General features: G+C 44.8%; 1 protein-coding gene across 1 annotated transcript in view; it reads left to right on the forward strand.

The window, feature by feature from the left end:
• col24a1 (collagen type XXIV alpha 1 chain) overlaps positions 1-21,819 on the forward strand; it is a 106,598-nt gene that overhangs the window by 82,442 nt on the left and 2,337 nt on the right. The window contains exons 37-58 of the mRNA XM_076278093.1: positions 115-222; positions 665-718; positions 1,105-1,212; positions 2,259-2,312; positions 3,572-3,625; positions 3,921-3,977; positions 5,338-5,391; positions 6,991-7,044; positions 7,541-7,594; positions 9,398-9,451; positions 10,669-10,776; positions 13,500-13,607; positions 13,977-14,084; positions 15,345-15,398; positions 15,620-15,682; positions 15,779-15,832; positions 16,409-16,444; positions 17,488-17,523; positions 17,880-17,906; positions 18,988-19,053; positions 19,722-19,890; positions 20,136-20,245. Coding sequence (XP_076134208.1) covers positions 115-222; positions 665-718; positions 1,105-1,212; positions 2,259-2,312; positions 3,572-3,625; positions 3,921-3,977; positions 5,338-5,391; positions 6,991-7,044; positions 7,541-7,594; positions 9,398-9,451; positions 10,669-10,776; positions 13,500-13,607; positions 13,977-14,084; positions 15,345-15,398; positions 15,620-15,682; positions 15,779-15,832; positions 16,409-16,444; positions 17,488-17,523; positions 17,880-17,906; positions 18,988-19,053; positions 19,722-19,890; positions 20,136-20,245 — 1,590 coding nt within the window. The remainder of the gene's footprint in view (positions 1-114; positions 223-664; positions 719-1,104; positions 1,213-2,258; positions 2,313-3,571; positions 3,626-3,920; positions 3,978-5,337; positions 5,392-6,990; positions 7,045-7,540; positions 7,595-9,397; positions 9,452-10,668; positions 10,777-13,499; positions 13,608-13,976; positions 14,085-15,344; positions 15,399-15,619; positions 15,683-15,778; positions 15,833-16,408; positions 16,445-17,487; positions 17,524-17,879; positions 17,907-18,987; positions 19,054-19,721; positions 19,891-20,135; positions 20,246-21,819) is intronic.

Genomic DNA, 21,819 nt, shown 5'->3' on the forward strand with positions numbered 1-21,819 from the left:
TCCTCAACAGTCTGCTCTATAATCACTAAATAATTGTTTGCAGTATACTGATGATTTGATTAGATTTCATTGCTTGGTTGATCTTTTTGAGCCTCGTGTTGGTTGGATTTCCAGGGAGACCCAGGTGAACGAGGGCCCATGGGAGAGGTTGGGGAAAGGGTAGAGGCGGGTGACCCCGGACCCCCTGGACCCTCCGGTGAGCCAGGGAAGAGAGGCTTTCCGGTAAGCCACAACATTGCCAGGGACATAGAGATGATTTTGATAAATCAATTAATATGCCAAATTGCAAAAAAAAGCATGTATCCTCCTCACAGACACATGTCTTCTAGTGGCAGCTCCCTTGGCTTAAGCCCTAGATCTCTAGTTTGGACGTCTTCCATTGCGTGCATCACGTTTCCAAATCACATCCAATTCTTCATAATTCTCCAAGCTTAGCCAGGGGATGGACGCTGTTAATAAATGGAAGTTATCTTTAGGTATTACAGGTTTACTTGCTAAGTAAACAAAACCAAAATGACGTTCTCTCCCAGGAAACAGTGCGTGTATGCCAGTAGGAGGCACTCCTCTGTTATATTAGGCGGCCATGACTAATGCTAGTCTGACTGTCTTGATTACACTGATGGCCAGTCATTGAGTGCTAGCTCATGTGTTCTTTCTTAACCAGGGACCAGAGGGGAAACAAGGACTCCCGGGAAACCGCGGACGTCCTGGAAAAAAGGTAAGTGATGATGACTCAGCAAAAAGTTTCCCACAGTAAGCATGTGTTAAGAACATCAAATGAGCGTTTCTTTTAATACTGCATTTAAAACTCTGGTATTTGTCTTGCATGGTGTGTTAGCCAGGTCTGGGTCTTCGGTTTACGTCCATTCCTCCCCACTACGTTGTGTTCTCACCTTTCATACATTAGTGTTAAGAAGCCTTGCTTTCCTAATTCCTCCTGTAATCCAAGAAGCCTATCAGCAATCTGCTCAGTGTGACTCTTTAATCCTAGGTGTTGATTTGCTTCAGCATTGTTTGTTTGTTTGTTTCTTGAATTTCCCCTTGGGGATCAATAAAGTATCTATCTATCTATCTATCTATCTATCTGTTACTCGCATACCACAGGGTGAAATGGGACCTCCAGGCGCCTTGGGCGAGTTGGGCGACCACGGACTGATTGGACAGCCTGGCGAGAGCGGACCAAAGGGTGCCCGAGGAACGCGAGGCCCTCTGGTGAGTTGAGTTCGGTTTCCACCTCCTCTGACCCGCTGTGCCCCTAGTTGCTCTGCTTACCCCAACAGGGCACTGAGCCAGTCCTGACACTCTCATTTCCAGAAACCTTCGCCACCAGAGCCAGAAACCCATTAGATCATTCGGCTCTATTTTTACTTTCACCCGGAACAGAGAGAGAGAGAAAGGGAGAGAGAGACAGAGTTGCATTTTTGTTCATTATTTGGCCAGCTCAAATGCAAGTGTTATGAGTGGTTGGTGATGCACATGTGATTTTGGAGGGGGGGGGGTGTAGAAAGATAGGATGGTGTAGGATGGGATTGGAGCCCAGCTTTGAAGTGTCTAGTGTGGGCTAATGAGATGTTCCGAGCTGCTTTCTGTGCGTAGCTTAACTCATTTACTGGCTCTGTGATGCAACAAAGGGGGCTTTTCTTTTGTGTGGCTTCAAACAAATCGCTCTCCCAAAGACTAAACAACTGACTTAGCAGCAGCAGGTCAATAGGACTTCCATTACTAAGACTTGGCAGCCCTCCTACCAATGGTCTTTTGCTAAATGGAGTGTTTTTTTATCCATAACTGATTTGATCTTTTCTTTCTCCTCTCTCTTATTCCATTAAGGACGATTAAGAGCATAAAAGCTAATCTCTCCCTGTGGCAATTACCTAAGAAATGATTTCTAAGCCGGTTGAGCTGGAGACACACGATCCAATTGTGTGTTGCTTAAATTTAAGCAGATATTATTTTCAAAGTCAAATCCAGTTCCTTTCTTTGCTAAAGACTCAACTGAAGCTCTATGGGAAAAAAATAGTAACAGGAAGCTATTTACCTCAGTCCAACCGTATGTGCTAGTAGGTGCTTTATAACAGGCCTTGACACTTGAGATAGATGTTCTTTTCTCTCTACGAAACAGAGCGTGAGGGCGCAGACAGCGTAGCTGGCAGTAAACACCCCGGGGTTATATTTAGAAAACCCACTCAGGTCGAAATGAAAAGCCAGAACCAAAAACAAACAAGCTGATCGTTTGTCTCTGTTTTCTGCATCATCCTCAGGGTCAGCCAGGGATGATGGGACTCATGGGAGAGCCAGGAATGGAAGGATACACAGTAAGCTTAACACTGCCCCCCAACACAAACACACACAAATACACACACACACACACACACACACATATGCAAACACTTTGATGTGCCCATTAAGCATGCACACAGGCACAGAAAACATATCGCTAGGTAACACAGCACAGCCCCAATCCCCCCCCCCCCCCTCCACACACACACACACACACACACACACACATATATGCAAACACTTATTTTATGTGTCCATTAAGCATGCACACATACACAAAAACATGTTGCTAGGTGCAAATCCACACAAGAATTATAACTCCATTTAGCTGCACACCTCTGCCATAGCATGTAAGCAAAAGCCACTGATCAATTTGTGAAAAGGCGCTTCACATATGATCTAATCTAATCTAATCTACCGTAATCTGTTATTTAATGTTACATTCTACTCTAAAGTAAGCACAGATCAGCTCTTGATGTGGAGCACCAGCTGGACATTATCAGATTCAGACCTCGTAAAATAAAAGATTATGAAGAATTTAATGCCATAAACTGTTCTTGAACAAGTCTTGAGTGGAATCACAAGAAGCCTGTTCACTCTATTTCTCCACCTCACCATCCAAACGTTAACGCACAACGGGACCGCTGACATTGAAGGATCCAGGGAAGCCTGTGGCTCGCTCTCTCGCGTCAACCTCAATACAAACAGACCTGTCTTTGTGTCCTTGGCCCGCCCTCCTTCGCATCAACAAAGGCGCTTAAGCAACCGAGATGTCCGAACAAGAAGAGACAGGCATACAGACAGGCATACACACACACACACACACACACACACACACACACACACATCATGTTAACATATCACTCACTAACTAGGGGTTTTTACAGGGACATATAAAGCTCTCGTTTTACTCTCTTGTTTTATGAGAACAAATCATTTTCATATGTACGCAGGCACGTACGAGGACAAATACACAAACACATTCACATGTACACACACACACAAGCACGCACACGCACACACACACACACACACACACACACACACACACACACACACACACACACATAGGCACTCTGCCAAGCACACAACACCTGTTTTAATATGTGTTACATAAACAAGTGTTTTAATATGTGTTACATAAACAGCTATGCCACTTGGACAAAAACTGGATTGTTTTTACTGCTGTTGTCTCGTCTGCTTTAATTGTCTTCTGTATACTCTCTCTTTCTCTCTTTCTCTCTCTCTCTCTTTCTCTCTCTCTTTCTCTGTTGTCTTCCTTTGTTCATCTCAGGGCCACATGGGTAAGCCAGGTCCCGCAGGCCTGCCAGGCCCTAAAGGTGAAAAGGTAAATCCATGGCTTTATTTTTCCCTTCCGGAATAACTCCTTGCTCCGAACTATGATAACACTGTGTTAACTATAGGGGCTATGCTACATAGGGGAGACATGCAATCTCATGGTTACCTAACGATACATCAAATATTTGGCATCTCAGGAATTACAGTATGCTCGATGTAAAGCCATAGGACACCCTGGGGCCACTTGTTCTAGAGGCACACCATGTCTTGCTGTTGCGAAACCCTCCTCTCCCTCCACCCCTCCGTGTGTTGTGCTAACGTTTGTTTGTTTTGATACTTCCCAGGGTTATCCAGGAGAGGACAGCAAGACTCCAGGAGCGCCAGGGCCCTTAGGTGAACCAGTAGGTCTTGCTTTCTTCCCACCTCTCACTCCCTGCCCAAGCCAGAGCTTGTCAGATCTGCACCATGCATGCTGCCAGAGGCGCTGAATGTTAGCATCACTAACAGCTCAAACAATCCAGTGCTAACTTTAGCATTTACGGTTTTGACCTCCACTAATGCTCTTTGTGTTGTTGAGCAATTGGGTCAGGGGCAAATAAGGAACCTCAGTAAAAAAAGGAACAGTACGTCTCAAAGAATGAATCAATGAAAACAAAAGTAGTGTAACTCTCCCTAATTCTCAGTCACGGAATTGTGGTCAATATGGCAAAACTGAACAATAGTCCTCTGTGCTATTCTAATCTCAATGTCTGATACGTATCAGCTCACTAACAGTAATACACAGGCCTGATCTGAACTGCTTTTTTCCCCACTGGAGGCCCTGTTCTGGTAAAGTTGCAGAGACTTCCCGCACAGCCTAGTCTATCTGCAACACGCCCCTGTCCCGTCGTGAGTCATTATTTCAGACTACAGCCTGGTGGGAATTAATGTGCTGTGGCATACAGAGTCCATCTCTTTGGCTCTTCCAGGAAATCCCACTGTTTGGATATAACATTGTACCTTGACAAGTAGCAGTTGTTACAACTCAGAATGTAAATGCTTACAATGTTCCATTTTACTCTTTTTAAGTCCAGCAGCCACATGGCTGGGATGTCAAATTATACGTGATATTCGGGATATGCATTGTTTTCATCCATTTTTCAAATTATACCGTGATATAAATTGTAGGCCATGCCACCAGACTGCGGCTGCCCAATCAAGAAACAGGTGTGGTTAATGACTGTGTGCACAGAGAAAAAGAGAGAGGGAGAGAGGTGGAGGAAAGGCCCTGTAGAGAAAGCCTGCCATTGTGTGGTGGAGGCGGTGTACTCTTGTGGCCTAAAGAGTCTGTAAAAGCACAAAGCCAGCTAGTGTCTCTCCCCAGCCTTATTCACCAAACGAAGCTGTGACTTATTTGAGGAGACAGTGGTCAGGCTATCAGCAGGCTATCACCAGAACCTCTGTTTGCATCATGTGTGTGTGTGTGTGTGTGTGTGTGTGTGTGTGTGTGTGTGTGTGTGTGTGTGTGTGTGTGAAGAGTAAGTGCAGTAAGTGGTTTGTGTGTGTATAAATTAAATGAATACAGTGATGTGTGTGTCTGTGTGTGTGTCTGTGTGTGTGTCTGTGTTTGTATCTCTGTGTGTGTGTGTGTGTGTGTGTGTGTGTGTGTGTGTGTGTGTGTGTGTGTGTGTGTGTGTGTGTGTGTGTGTGTGCGTGCATGTGCCCTGTGCTGGGGTATGTGAAACCTTTCTCTGTGCACTGATGCTGTCCGTGTTTGGACAGGGATCCCCCGGGGAGCGAGGAGAGCGTGGCGAACCTGGGGATGATGGCTATCAGGTAAAGAGCCCTCATCTGACATATCACACCATCCATCACTCTCTCCTTCACACCCTGTTGCTCTCTGGCTTAGGCGTGTTCCTCTTAAAGATCACCTGTTTAGATCAAAAGTATGATACAGCTGTTAACACACACAGAGACACACACACACACACACACACACACACTCACACACACACACACACACACAACACACACACACACACTGTATGAGTAATAGAGAGAGAGGGAGTAAAATGAAGAAAGAGAGAGAGCTGGAATGAGGGATGGAGAGAAACATAGATTAAAAAGAACGATTCACAGCGTTTCATAATCACACGTTTAGCTGTTTTCCCACCATCAATTAGCGTATCAATCTTCCTCACTGCCATGTAACGCCTCACTTTTTTGAGTGCAGCACTTGCTGGTGATGGGGCCTGTTTGATGAGATGAAAGCTGAGTAGAGTGTGACCTACCACAGGGTAAACGCAGCTGAATCCCTTTTAAACAAGGGCAGACAGAAAAGAGGAAGTTTAAGTCCTCCTGCAGGCATATTCCACTGCCCCTGCTGGAAAGCATTTCAAAGCCCTTCATAGAAATATTTATTTGCCGGTTATTGAACGAGGTCCAGGACCCTATTAAAATTCTCTTAACCGGCCACCGTCTGACCGGAGAGTGTTGCCCTCCTGCTGAGTGCTGAATTTATGGGAACCATTTGGTCAAATCCACCTGCAGCCCACCATAATAAAAAAAACCTTTCAGAATCGGGCCAAGGTGGGCCTTAGTCTCTGCTCGACAGTGTGTTTGTATATCTGTGTGGTTGTCTGTTTGTATACCCGTGTGCTTGAGTGTTTCTGTTTGTGGGCATGTGTGCATGTGTGTTTCAGAGGTTGAGGGTGTGTTGTGTAGTTACTTGTGTTTGTGAAGATTGTGTTTGTGTTAGTGGTTGTTTGAGAGGCTTTGTGTGTGTGTGTGTGTGTGTGTGTGTGTGTGTGTGTGTGTGTGTGTGTGTGTGTGTGTGTGTGTGTGTGTGTGTGTGTGACAGTGTGTGCATGCTTGTGTGTGTGTGCACGTCCGTGTGTGCATACGTGCAGACGTGCGCACGCATGTGTGTGTGTGTGTGTGTGTGTGTGTGACCGTGTGTGCATACTTGTGTGTGTGTGTGTGTGTGTGTGTGTGTGTGTGTGTGTGTGTGTGTGTGTGTGCACGCACGTCTGGACCTCCTCATTCCTTCACTCTTCTCTTCTCATCTAACCCAGCAGGCTGCTGGCTGTACCTCCAGCTGCTGTGACTAATTATTCCATATGAAATAATTAATTTTCCTCCCCTAGCGCTTCTCCAGTTTGTGTCCCCAGTAGGCCCCTAAAATGTGCAAAACTGAGTTCAAGAGCAACGCACCAGAACCCCTCCTTATTCAACTAAAAAAAAAAACATTTTGTATTCTTTGCATTAAATCTCAGCACATAGAAACAGATTCAATCAACCAGTTATTTTCATTCTATTTAATTTCATTTCAAGACAGTGTGTAACACATGCAATATTGTTCAAGAACATTCAACACAAAATGCTTGTAAAAGACACATATTCTCATATTTGTTGTTCTTTGGGTCTCTTCCTCAGGGTCACCCTGGCGTTTCTGGACCTCGTGGAGCACTCGGGCAGCAAGGTCCCCCAGTAAGTCAAACTGTGTGCAGCTCCTCCAAGACCGATGGCGGTCATGTCTCTCATTAAGCAGTAAATGTAGCTGGCATCGAGTATGTTTGACCCACTTTACTTAAACTGGGTCAGGATGCAGAATACGTGCATGCTATGACTAGCTTGTAGCGAGCACTGTGCTTCAGCTGTCATTAACACTGCTATGTCTGCTAATCCTCAAACATGACAGAAACCAATAGCAAAGGCCTTGTGTGTTGGACACACACACACACACACATACATACTTGGAGAGTTTCAGTCAGGGCAGAGTTGCTTGCTAGATTATGATATTTAATCTGTTTTTGTCTGTCTGCCTATGCGCATGGTTGAAAGTTTGGCTGAACTCACTTGCCCTAAGGAGATTAGTTAAGGCAGTGGTTCTGGGTTTTTTTTTTTTTTTTCCGCGGCCAATTTATGGCAATATCCACATGAGAATGCCACGCTTGTACAAATTAATCGGATGTCTGTTTTGTAGGGGTCAACCGGAAGCCCCGGAGAACAAGGACCCAAAGGAGAAAGAGGACCCCAGGTAAGTGGCCCTGTTCCCGGGCTGTCAGACGTAAGCCTTGCCCTTGGGTTCCAACACCTTTCCCCTCCACATACGTAACAGCCCTGCAAATGTGCCACCTGCGCCAAGCAATCTCAGTCCCGTCCCAGCATGCCTTCAGTGATGGATGTTCTGTGATGCCACTGCACTGACTTCTAGCCACAGTGAACATTAACCCATAGAGTTGACGGTGACTGTTCTATGCCCTCAAACTCAAAAAAGAAGAAATTGTCCTTTGAAAGAGTTAATGATATTTCCATCTCTTTGTCTTGAAAGAGAGAGAGAGAGAGAGAAATTTAGAAAATACTTTAGAGGTTTGAGAAGATCACTCGCAGAGACAAAGAACATTTTTCATGGCCACCCACTATGAGATTAATGAGGTTCCTGACATGAAAGTTTGCCGGGGAATGTTTTGTTTGTCCCTTGATGATTTCCATTTTCTTCAGATTATAAGACTTTCTGGTGTATTGATACCAGGCTTGATCTATCTTAAAAACTCATAAATATGTTTTAATGGTTTATTCGAAATAATCTTTCAATGCTCTGTCTTTGTCTCAAATCCATTTTTAAGCTAAATATATCTTCAGATTGTAACATTTAAGCAGCACCACTTTTCATATTCCTTTCCATCCTCCATCAGACACTGCCTGTAAACAATATATTGCTGTGTGAGAACCTTGTGCGAAAATATCTAGTGAGTGTTGCGAAAAAAAATACCCCATCTATATTTAAACTCAATGTCTGTTATTATATAATGTCCATTGAGCAGGGAAATAACCTGATATATGATGTCCTAGAGCCCAACAAATATAAAAAAAAAACTTTCCTTTGGACGGGTGGGAGAGGTATCAGATAGATATTTGAATGCTTTTGACTCGCTCCAACATGTTAGGTGGAGTCCCTGCCAGTCAGAGGCGAGTGAGTATCCTGTGGGGCAGCACAGGCCCAGTGTGGATTTATTTGACTTGGCAAGACGGCCTGAGCACATTCTGACAGTTGTCCTCACTTGTCGGGCTTCAGACGATGTCTGCTGTGTAACGTCGGCCAAAAACCAAATAGCAGCACAGAATGGATCCTGTGAAGCCCTGTGAAATGAATCGTGACTGTCTTTGCCACTGGTCTTCAAAATCCCCAATACCATATCATTTTTGTATTTTAAATAAAACAAAACTTTTCTGACTTTAGTGACCTCATATCAACAAATCATCCAGCATAAGAAGTCCACAAGAAATTCCTCTGTTTAATTGTAGCACAATCTTAAATGATTAAAAACATTGTTTTTTGTTTTTTTTATTAATCTGCTGCTTTTTCATTGTAATTCATCATGCATGAAAGGGATAAGAGTTAGAAACGTGAGGTGCTGGTCAGATGTCCCAATTAAATATATTCAGGCTGGCTATGCCAACAACAAAAAGCTCCAGACTGCCTTCTCCACCAGACCATTAAATCTCTGGCTGAAAGGCCAGTCAGGGCCAGTCCACAGTGACTTCTCTCTGATTTTGCTGTCACTCCGTCTGGTTGTCACATCATGGCCGCAGGCTAGCATCCAGATTTTGGAGGCTGCAGACCTGGAGGTGCTCACAATCTTCCACTTAATCTGAGACTCCCAGGTCCTGTTTATTCTGCTGAGTTCTTTCATCAGGCTATTCATTCCAGGTTGATCATTTGTCACTTTCTCACTGTGTTTCTTCTACCACCTGTGTGTGTGTGTGTGTGTGTGTGTGTGTGTGTGTGTGTGTGTGTGTGTGTGTGTGTGTGTGTGCGCGCACGTGTGTGGACTCAAAGGGAGCTGAAGGAAAAAAGGGTGCTCAAGGTCTGACAGGAAGTCCAGGTGTTGAGGTGAGTGACCTTTCAAATCTGTAGACAGCAGCTTCATTTAGAAAGTTCATTTATACCAGTGGTTCCCAAACTACGGCCCGCGGGCCGGATATGGCCCGCCACCTCATTTTGGGTGGCCCCCCAAAACATGTCTCTGTGGTATATAGCATTTGACCCGCACGGGAGTACGACATCGTCAAACTATAACCTCCGTAATTTCCCCCATTCATTCTCTATGTGGCGAGTCTAACAATACACATGTAATACTCTTTTTGTCCACCGGTGGTTGTTTTGGCGCTGTTTTGCGTTTGCCATCGAAAACGGAATGAACCTACCTGCAAACAATGTAAGAGGCCTATGCTGACTGCATCAGTGCTCAAAGTATTCTAAAAGTTTATCAATTAATTGTTAATAACTAACTAACCTCTATTCAAGTCATATTTCTGGGACTTTCTGGGATAATTATTTCTATTTTTTACTCACTCTTCAAACGTTCATACAAATTCACAAAGTTCTCATCAAGTGAGTGAAAGTTACTATGGTGGTCATTTCAGATGTTTTTGCCAGCAACTCTCATAGTTTGAGAACTTTAAATTATTTGTAGAATTTTGCTTGTTCACAACTTGAGCTGTGTATGCAAAGACAGAGTTAACACATTTGAAATAAAATATACTTTTGGGACTCCCTGCTAATACTTTTGGGAATGTCTTTTTATGAGTATTATTTCATTTTAGCTACATTTTACATGGTATGATGGCAATATAAACACAGCTAACAATGGTATTAAATTGCAGTAGCCTATGATTAAATGTAATGGAATATTCAACTAAGGTAGACAGCACAAAACTATTTATGGTTACTGATATACTCCGGGTCTCTGGCCCTCTCTTAGAGCCAGGCATAGTGAGCTGGCCCTCGGAAGAAAAAGTTTGGGGACCACTGATTTATACTTTGAGCTCAATGTTTCCGTTTAAATGCAAATAAAGCACCGTCCTCTTTGTACTTGAAAGTAATTTAACTGAGTACTAAGCACTCAATAAGAATGGTCATTGTAAATGAAAAGAAATTATCATTCTTACAGTCTGTGAGATATCATGTTATCACTTTAATCACACTGCGTCACTAGTAGAGGTGACAGTCATGTTATAAGATGTTCCAGACGATGGCTGGAGATGAAAGGGGAAGTGGGGTCTTAGCACAGTAAACGTGTACCAAGCCCAGTGTCTTGTGCTTCCCAGGGCCCTACAGGGTTTCCCGGCCTGAAAGGCATGGCAGGATACCCAGGAGCAGACGGCTCACCAGGACTGCCGGGGTTTGCAGGGTTCCCAGGCATGGCTGGACACAAGGTGTGTGTGTGTGTGTGTGTGTGTGTGTGTGTGTGCGTGTGTGTGCGTGTGTGTGTGTGTTTGTTGGGGATGGGTAAGGCAAAGGTTTATACACAAAAGAAACAGGCAAGAGAGAAGTACACATTACATACTGTACACAAAGTCATACACTCGCGTACACACACACACACATACACTGTCACTGTACTTACACACACCCTCTGTCACTGTACTCTGCAGCCGGGTCTGACACATGCACACAAGCACACACACTCACCCTCACACACATTCTACCTCCGGGCCCCTTAATCTGCACTCTAACAGATGGTTATCCCCATCATCACATTAAATGAAAGGTCAATAGGAGTCAAACTATTATATAACCTCCTTTAAAATTTACTCATAGAAAACATGCCTCAGGGCCTCATTTGGCCATTGCATTCTCCCTCCATTTAAGAGTCAATTTAGAAAATATCCCAAAGTCATACGCCACACCGATTAGGCCAAATAGCTGCTGTTCAATCTGCAGAAAGATCTGTTAGAAAGGCAACTTGTACAGTACAATAATCAGCTTAGAGAAATAAACCCATGTCAGTACTTCTTGCCTCATGCTGAGTTCCTGCTATAATCCACCTTAACATGAGTCAGTAGACTTTTTCCCAGGCTAAATGGTTGCAGCAGAAGAGGAACATTTCCTCTAAAATTTCTCTTGATTGACTGGGCTGAGGAATAATTTGACAAATTGTATGTTTTCTTTTTAGTGTGTAGTCTGTATGAAGGTGCCTGTAGCCCACGCAGGTTGCATAACAGTAGGGAACAGAGGAGCAGAGCGGCGAGGCAGGGGGTGCAGGCTAATGTCCCTGCACTTAAGAGGAGCACTGAGAGCCCTTAGCAGTGTGAAGTCCAGCAGGAAACAGGCTGATTTTACACACACACAGGGGGGAAACTCAAGACCCCGGCGATCTCTCAGGAGTGCCCTGGGAGAGCAGAGTCGACCTACTCCAGTCCTTTTTATTATTATTATTATTATTATTATTGCTTCATACTTCCATGTGAATTGACAAAAGAATGAAAGGGTTGTCTCCCATCCCAGCCGAGGGTGAAATCTCTGGCCGGCAGGTGTTTTTGTTGGCAGCAGGTAGCCAAAGCAGTGAGGGATCTGTCATGGCAACCTCCAAATCAGCCCCACTAAATAAACAGGAGATGGGGAGGAAAGATAGAAGCTAGCTCCTGTTTCCACTCTAAACAGACCGAATGGAGTTCCTGCACCTCTGTCTGGCCAAGACTTTAAGCACGGTCACTTTCACTCTCCCTCTTCTCCTTCGCTCTCTTCCTGTAGTCCTTCTGCTCGTTCGTTTCGTCTTTGACTTCTTCACCTCTCCTTTCCCTTCACCTTCCTCTCAGTTTTAATAATGCAAACACAAAACAGGCAGGAAACAGCAGCATGCCAGAGACAAGATTAGACCACATAGCTTATAGACTATGTACAGTATGTGCTCCTAGATTGGTTCAGTACTCACTGAGGTATGTCTGCAGCCAACTTTCACAGTTGTCTTGGCAGGAGACAGAGTGCCTTGCCATCTTTTTAAGAAAGTCTTTTTTTTTTTTTTTTTTTTTTTAAGTATATTTTTTGGGCTTTTTATGCCTTTAATTAGATAGGATAGTGGAGATTGACAGGAAGTGAGTGGGAGAGAGAGTTGGGGTGGGATCCGGAAAGGACCACGGGGCAGGAATCGAACCCGGGTCGCCAGCGTACGGTGCAGGTGCCCCAGCCAGTCGCGCCACGGCCGGGGCCAAGAAAGTCTTTTTAAGAAAAGTATGCTTGAGGAATCCTGAAATGACCCTACAAAAGCACAAGTCTCATTTTAAGATTGTTACAGTTGGTAATATTGGGTTTCCACCACAAGCCTCTCCTGGCTTAGAAACACCAGTTGAACATTTGCTCCACAGCAAGTTTAGTCCGACAGGCAGCGCTAGATACCAGCCCACTGTGACCATCACCAGGGGAACAACAGTCTACATGTCTGCCCCTCTGCGTTTTCTCTTTCTCTGTCTCTTTTTCTCTTTTGTTTTGCGTCTGGATTTAAACACAATCATGAGTTTTGTGAGTGGCCTGCCAGCAGCAGAGCCTGTACGTGCAGCTTGTCACTCGCCATCTGCTATTCCCATACTGTACTCACCCTCTCTTCAACTTCTCTCTCTCTCTCTCTTCCATGGAAAACCAGTATGCACTCGTTTTAATAACAGAGCAAAGTGTGTTTGTGGAGACCTTTTAAACACATTGTCACGGACTATGTGGAGGTTTGATGTTTTGTGGTGCAAAGCTTCACCTCGATGTAAGCCATGCTTGTAATGTTAGTGATCAGAATGATAACATAGCCTCAGTACTTTGTTTTGCTAATTGCTAGGTAATTTGTTTGCATGTGTTTAAATGCCACAATACAATACAGGCATGTGCAGTCTCCGAGACAACAGAACTATGTCAACAGTTCAGGCTTAAAAGCTCTGAAAGTAACCTTGTTTAGCATACAGTATTTTACAAACATTTTGTTTGTTTTTGTTAACAAATATCCGTCATATTCGGTGTAAAATTTGTCATCATTAGAGTCATATGGACATTGCAATGCTAGGACATAGGACAGCTGAGGGAATCCTTTACTCAATGATTTTGGTAATATGTGAATGGTAGGCTTGATTCTTCGAACAGTATTCCACCACTGGCTGACTGACGGTCTTGCCATTAGGGTCCACGTGGCATTCCGGGTCCAGAAGGACGAGCTGGCCTGCCAGGGCTGAGGGGTGAACCAGGATTTCCAGGTTTAATTGGTGATAAAGGACCACCAGGCCTGAAGGTAAGGAAGCTGAAGAACCAAGTGGTCACCACAGCATCTCAACCACTGCTCTGTTCCCTTTCACTCAACATCCCCTTTTATTTAAGACCCTCTGGTAGTGATACTGTGGAATTATCTGACTTCAAAAAGGCAACTTTAATGTTTTTGGCCCCCTCAAACCAAAGCCTTTGTCCAGATTGTCTACACAAGTCAGAATCCCAGATGTGTGATGAGAACCATACTCAAGTCAAGATAACTGATGTAAACACTAGGCTGGTCAAGGTCTCCCGCTGCCAGCCCGGCTGCCATTGAAACCGGGAGGGACTGAAGTTCATTTGATGGCCGCCGCTGTACTCATAACTCCATCTGGGGTGGGTTTGTTCTCCGCAGGGCGAGACAGGTCTTCCAGGAGAGAGGGGGCCTGCTGGAATGAAAGGTCTGGAAGGCAGCACTGGAGACCAGGGAAGGGAGGGTGACCCCGGGGCCAAAGGACAACTTGTGAGTATCTCTGTGCCCACAGATCAGCCCATCCATCAGACAGAACACTACCACTGTGGTCCTCAATAATAAAACACTGTTGAAAATGCAAACTCTAGGCTCCATTAGCAGGCCGGTCAAGGCCTTGTTAAATGTAAGCATTCACAGCAGTGTGTGTGTGCTGTTTGGAACAAATGTGTCTGTTGAATGTAAATTAGATAATAGACGACTTTTGCTGTGTCCTCATGATATATTGCTTGTTTGTAGATGATAGATAGTCCCTTGGCTCAGTTAGTTTACTTGGCATCACATGAAACACATGCATCGAGAGAGGCAGAGAGAGAGAGAGAGATAGAGAGATATAGAGAGAGAGCAAGAGAGAGAAAGCGAGAGAGAGAGAGAGATGAATGGGCTCATCGCCTTGCAGCTGAATCAGGCCTCTTGTGTTTTCGCTTCCACTTCTTCTTCTTCTGTTTGGGTCGTTCTATGCCAAAAAGGGCCCACACAAAGTCCCACACATGCCTTTAATCCATAAGTGGATCTATATATAGCAGCCAGGCAGAAGCTAAGCTGCGGTGGGTCAGATATGCGCCTCTCTCCGTGCCTTTCCGACACTTGGATCACAGCGAGGCGAGGACTGGAAGCATTCCGCCTGGCAGAGATGGCTTATGTAAGACACAGAGGCAGCAAAGAGGGGGAGACTGGGGGGGGGCCTGAAAACGAGGTGCTCCATTTTTCTTACATAACCGCTGCTGGCGGTGGGCGAGTAATGAGAGCGCTGCCAGGAGGTGAAATGGAGACTCCAGGGCCCGGGGCCCGCCGGTCAGATCACCTTTCCCTCTTGGCGAGGGCGGCCGCCGCTGCTCCTGCCTTGCCGTCCCGTCTCGACCAATCCCAATGGAGGTGAAAAAAGGAGCTCCCACTGTGAATGATGTGGAAAGAGAGAGAGAGAGAGAGAGAGATACCCCCCCTCCCCCCCCCCCATGTCTACAGACAAGCAGTACCCAGACACAACCACCGCTGTGTGCCCCACTTTTTGTGTGTGTGTGTGTGTGTGTGTGTGTGTGTGTGTGTGTTTTGTGGTGGGTGGGTGGGTGTTCCTGTGGACCTTGTCAAAGCCAGACAAAACGGCATGTACATGGGTAAGGGGAGATGGAGAGACGGGAAGTGGAGGCCGACGTGGAAATGGTTCACACCGCTCTCCTGGACTGGGCCCGTCTGGCTTGAATGACAAATGGAGGACTTGTCAAAGACTGGGTGCTTATTTTCCATTTCCTGCAGGGGGAACCAGGAGACCCAGGTATGCGTGGCCTCCAAGGATTCCCCGGCCCAAAGGTTAGTGTACCCTCTTTCACTCGATCTGCAACCATTCTCACCATTCACGCTGTTCTGCTGTCTAAGAGCCTCACTGTCCACTCTATGGCTCTTTGATAAAGTCAGGACTGTAAATGAAATCAATGAGGTTCTGTTATGAACCAAGCTGAAGGCTCAAAGTTTCTTGTTTATGAGGCTTCAAAGAGTCTTATTTGTTAATTTGTTTGTTTGTTTTGTTGTAGGGACCAGACGGAGACTTAGGCTTCAGAGGCATAGCTGGTCCAAAAGGCCCGATCGGTGTTGTGGTAGGTTTTTAAGGCGAAAAAAAACAAGATGTTCTCTCTCTCCATTCTTTGGCCCGTGTTTGTGTTGATGTGGAGTCGCTCCTCTGCTCTCTGTAGGGATTCACGGGTCCTGTCGGTCCTGCAGGGATGATCGGGCCAGTGGGCATGCCAGTAAGATTTTCATTTCTTTCACTGTTTCTGTGGGAGTTACGTGCGTGCGTGCGTGTTTGTGGTTGGTTTCCCTGTGTATGTATGAGAGTGGACATACTGTGTGCATTATGGATATGAGACAGTGGACAGAGTTGGATTCACGTTGGAGGGGATGTATGCACAAAGATTGTGAGTCTGACTAGGGGGAAAAAATGTTACCTGCTGCTCCACAATGAATTAATAGAACTCCCTGTTGTTTGCAAGACAAACAGACTTTTAACGAGAACTTTTTTAAGTGCAACAGAGTGCCAGAACCCTTAAGTGTTTCCATACTGACTGTTCCCTCAGGAGATGGGAATAGGGCAGCTCTGTCAAAGTGAGGTCACAATCACCTGCTTTATTTTATGTGTCTCCAGAAAAAAAAAGCTAATTTGGAAAAAGTCAAATATAACATTATTTCCTCTCTCTCTATCTCTCACTCTCTCTATCTCTCACTCTTTCTCACTTTTGATTCTTTCCTCACTCTCTCTTTTGACTCTCTCTCTCGCTCTCTCTCTCTTTTGACTCTCGTCTCTCTTTCTCTCTCTCTCAATCTAGGGCTTTCGAGGTCCAACAGGAAGCCAAGGGGAAATGGTAAGCACAGAAGTCTTGTCACTTTAATTGTACATCAGAAATTGCACTCTGGGTTTCTTAAGACCGCATAGACATATTCAAATGTAAACATTTGCATTTTGGTTACATTTTGACATGTGTCTTTCCAAGGCGTTGGACTTTCCAATGTCGACAGCCTAACTGTTAGCGAGGTGCTGAGTGCTTGTCCTAGAGAGACACAAAGGTCGAGTAAACTTGGTTGCTGATCATACACATAGACTCCTGAGGCATCGATTTAGCCACATTACTCTCCGGAAATGTGCAGGCAGGAAATACACTGTCATAATGTTTGCACTGTAGATCACAGAGGTGGGTCGCTCTATGAGTCAGCGCTCGGCTCCAGCCTAGTCATGTAAACTGTTTATGATTCCTTCCGAATGGAAATATGTAAGCTTACAACATGTACTCACACACTCACACTCACACACACACACACACACACACACACACACACACACACACACACACACACACACACACACACACAAACACTGGTATGAGGGGAGAAAGAAGAGAAGAGAAGGAGACTGGCTTGTATGCTGGGGCCTAACCATAGTACACTCCATAATGGAGGCCCGCTTCAGCCTGCATCTCCCTCAGCTCTCCTGTGTTTTTATGTGCAGTTCTCACAGTCTGCCTGTAGGGGCAGTCACATTCTTTCCTAGTGTGCTTGCGCTTAGTTATACAAGCCTGTCTGATTTACTGTGGCCACTCTGAAAGCCCCTTAGCCTTGTTGACTGGCACAGTTGGCTGTAAACAACCATTACTATTGAGTCTGTCCGTTATTGGTTTGACCTCATCATAGTCCTAATGGGCCTTTTTTATGCTCAGAGGAAGGGTCACTAGTTAGACCCCCCTTGCAAACATAATGGCACAACCGAGTTAAATAATCGAACACATCTCGTGAATCTTCTGTTGTGTTCATGTGCTGCGGCTGGCTTGCTGCTAGATGAAATTCGAATAGTTCTGAGTGTGCCTCAGGGGTTACCATAGTAACGCGAGGCATGTTTCTGTTTCTGTTTTAGGGGCCCCAGGGGCCACGAGGGACTCCAGGGCCCAGAGTAAGTGTTTCTCTTGCAGGATGCTTTACTGTACATATGATGGATGGAAGCCTCAAAGCTGTGACTATTTTTGCTTCAAGCTCCTAGCTCATATGACCATATTACTAATCAGTTTAATTTAAAACTTGTCATTAAATTCTGGGTTATATTTCAGCTTAAACTGGTCATAAACTCTGCAGTACTGCATTAAAATAGCCATGTGTGTCTGTATAGGTCTCTGTAGTGCAGTGCAACATTGCAATGCGTTTTGCATGTTTTTTCACATTGTACAGTAGTTGCACCAATTCATATTCTACAGCGAGATTCCACTTTTTTTATTAATATTGCGTCTTCTCTTTCTCTCTCTCTTTCTCTAGGGTCCTCCTGGTTCTCCAGGCCCTACGGTAATATATCTAATTGTATCATTACTGTTGACCTCCTTTTGATTCCTGCAGTCCTTATTATGGTTGTGTGGTAACAGGCCATGACTTGCACAGTCCAGGTTCCGAAAGCCTACAAAGCATTTGATATAATGCTACGTCTATTTGGCAGGAAAGCTGCTAAGTTGACCTATTAGCTCTGTGTCCTAGATAAAGTGCTAAAGTCACCACATAATCCGTGCTGTAGAAGCAACCAACATAGATGTTGGAGACTGCCATGAGCCTGGCCCTGAGCAACAGCAAGGTTTCTGTAGGCAGAAGCCAGAAATTGCAATTGTAGTGGTTATGGTTGCAGGGGATTGTCAGAGTGGCCCATTTAAATTTAGCAGTACTAGAGACAGAATAGCATGGCACTGTACAGTCACAGTGGCTGTGATGGACAAAATAAGCACTGTCAAGATAGCCAAGCAAGATAGCACTGATCTATTTAGCTGAGACTAGCATGTATCAGGAAAATACCCCTCAAAAAAACTCCCTGCATTTACCGGCACTAGCAATTTCCCCACGTGGAGAATGTGACCACACTCTGTGCTCGGGGAACGTGACCCGTCTTATAAACCCCACTGGAAAACATGAAGCCCTGGCATTCTATATGGCCCCTGATGGGTAGCTCAAAGTGCGTCAGCACCTCAGGAAAGATGAGCCGAATAAGTGGTGTGCCACTGTTACCCCAGACCCCCATGAAAGTGCAGAGGCGCCCTGCCTAAGTGCCCCCTGACACCCTAGGTGGGTGGTGGGGAAGTCACTATTGTCCAGTCACTATTGAGCCTAGGCTCATAAAAAAAAAAATGAAAAAAAGATGAAAATGGGTGGAATGTGATGTTTGTGTACACTTCACGGGAGGATAGCGATCGCAGTCGAGTCCAAGTCCGTCGGGGTCGTTGTCTGTCCTCTGCCCCCCCAACCCTCACCCCCCACCCCCACCAACCCCACGGTAAGTGGTGGAGTTGGTTTGTTGACTCAGGCTCTTGTTTGCTTTCCTCTTCACTCTCCTCCCGATTTCGCTCAGAATCCTAACCCTCTGTGTCTCACTTTATGCCCCAAGAAACGTGTGGATGTTGACACAGCTATGGAGATACTGATGGAGTCCAACGGTCCCTATCGCATGGAGGTAATCCCCCCTCTGCCCCGTCCCTCCACGCCTTGCTGTTTAGTGACTTGACCTCCTCCTCCTTCCTTTCTCCGTGTCTTGCGCCATCACATTTGGCATATCTCTCCCTTCCATCTCTACATCAATCTGTTTAATTTCTCACCCTCTTGTTCCAGCGGAACGGAGGAAATTGGGGGACTGTGTTGATGAAAGCTTGTCTTTTCTGTGTAAATGGTTGTGTAATGCTTTGATAGGAATGTGCTTGCATGCAAAGAGCTGTTTTGTCTTGATGGACAGAAAAAAACATTTTTGGAACATTTGGTTCAAACCAAAGTTGTTTTTTATGTGAGGGTCAGGGTTAATAAGACTACCACACCACACCGAACAAACGATACACATTTATGTAGTCAATGTATTAACATGTTTTCCATATCAGTTTTATCTCAGTCTTGTCAATGATCTTACATTCATTACTTTTTATAACACAAAATTATAAAATAGATTCTGTACATTCATATGTAAATTGTGAATTATGATGATATGACGTTCATGACATCAAGTATGGCTTCTACCTCGATAATTTGTTGGTTGTGTTTAATTGTAATGTCTTATTGTGTTTATTTCTAATGTCTGTATTTTGCGCATGCATCTTCACCCTTTCCCACATGTGCCCACTCCTACACCCACAGAACTTCCAGAACACAGAGATGGCCCAAGCGGATCAGAACTCGGAGATCTTTAAGACGCTGCGCTACCTCAGCAGTGTCATAGAAAGCATTAAGAAGCCCATCGGCACCCGAGAGAATCCGGCCCGATTCTGCAGGGACCTGCTAGACTGCCAACAAAAGCTAGCTGACGGTGAGTGTCTGCCTGGCCTCTCTCAATGTTTACCCACTGAGCTTCCTGTTATTACACCAATCAAAAAGGAACATGGCCCCTATGTTTTGTTATATCCGAAGAATGTGTCTATTTGCAGGAACATAGATTTCCAACAAAGTTGTTGTTTTTAGTAGATGCAAGCCAAAAGATATAAAGGTAAAGAAACATCTGCAAATTACTCTTCTGGTATTGTAACGGTCTCTTTCCTGACCCCCATCCATTAGGACCGTTCTGGATTGACCCAAACTTGGGTTGTACGTCAGATGCCATTGAGGTGTTCTGCAACTTCACAGCAGGTGGCCAAACATGCATCCACCCAGTTGCAACAAACAAGGTAACCTCAACACTCCTCCAGTATAAAGTATGGGGTGGGGGGGGGTTATTAAATAACATTTCGATATTTTGGAACAGAGAATTAGAATATTTGAACATATAAACTGGACTGCTTTGAACACTGAATAGCCTGCATACACATATTTTATATAATAATAATATACAATATTATATGATGATATAAAATGATATTGTATTGATATTATAAACAACTGATATAGAAAGTAGCCTACTGAATTTCTGATATTCATGACAGCACAAATGATAAAGAATATAGCCTAGGCTAGGTACTATTTCTTTTACAGATTCAGTTGTCAGCAGCTCTGGTTGAAGCCTGGAAATATTGTAAACAAAGTAGCCTAGGCCTAGTGTAACAGAGTTGAACTGAGCTAGCATGCTAGCGAATTACGACCTCGGTTACAGTGGTGCGACCCGGATCATGGGAGTGAGAATTTAGGGACGTGAGTGTAACGGAGTTGAACTGAGCTAGCATGCTAGTTGCTTGTGTAAATCCTCACACCCCTAACCTTAAAGCTGCAGAACTTTGGCAAGATTTTTTTGATCATATTCACTGAAACCGACACTATGCTCCTACAGAACAACATAAATCAGCCAGTTTTAGGGAAAAAAACCCGCACTTCTACCTCCACCTAGAGCCTGCTATTTGTTTTGCAAAAATCCACAGCTCCCGGTTCTTCTGGTCCAATCATAGCAGGGCTGTGTGAGATCTGATTGTCAATCACAGTCTGGTGCAGTCTGCTGCGCACTGATAAGCACAAACTCGATGAGAGCGTCCTCGATGGTAGTGGGGGAGGGGCATGAGAGTTGTAAACATTCAAAATGTTGGTCCTCTCAATCTGTCAGACTTGCCAACTGCAGCTTTAAGAACGCTTTCAACTGCGGAGTTGGAAGCCTGGGCTTTTAGCTCAGTGGTTAGACCGTTCGACTCCCATGCCGGTGTGTGTTGAGGTGGCAGGTTCAAGGGCCGTGAGCGGCGGACGAATTATGACCTCGGTTACACTAGCCTTAGCTATCTTATCATAGTCTACTGTTCGGACTGTTCAGTTTCCCCATGTGTGTTTAAGTTTCAAGGTAATACTTTTTCTCCTTGGGACTGGGCCTTTTGAGTCTTTGAAACCATTGATATTGAGATGATCAGTCAACTTGAATGCAAGAGTTTTAAACAAATTTGCGCAGCGTAGCCTAATGATGCTAAGCGGATTTAATAACAATTTAGCTTTGTCATCCTTGCTTTCACAATTTAATTGTGAATGTTTTATTTGGATTAAATGTGCATGCTGAGGGGCGTGTTGATTGAGTGAGAGAGAGAGTGTGCGGGGCAAGGAGAGGGGGTTTAGTGTAGGCTACTTCTATAGGCTACTGTTTGGTAAAGTTGCACGCATAGCTCTACAATGAAAACTACAAGAGCTATGAAATTATGATTTATTTATTTATTCTTGGACAATGCAATGGCGGGAGACGTGTGTTGGTTAAGCGGCTGCCTAAGCTGCAAAGTGCTGCAAGAAACACTGGAAGGGGTGTAGCGTGATTCTGCCTTATCACATCGCGACAGGT

Source organism: Alosa pseudoharengus, unplaced genomic scaffold (assembly GCF_046254945.1).
Source record: "Alosa pseudoharengus isolate Yale_2024_CS ecotype anadromous, Long Island Sound unplaced genomic scaffold, YU_APseudo_1.1 YU_APseudo_1.1_scf_11, whole genome shotgun sequence".
Lineage (NCBI taxonomy): Eukaryota > Metazoa > Chordata > Actinopteri > Clupeiformes > Clupeidae > Alosa > Alosa pseudoharengus.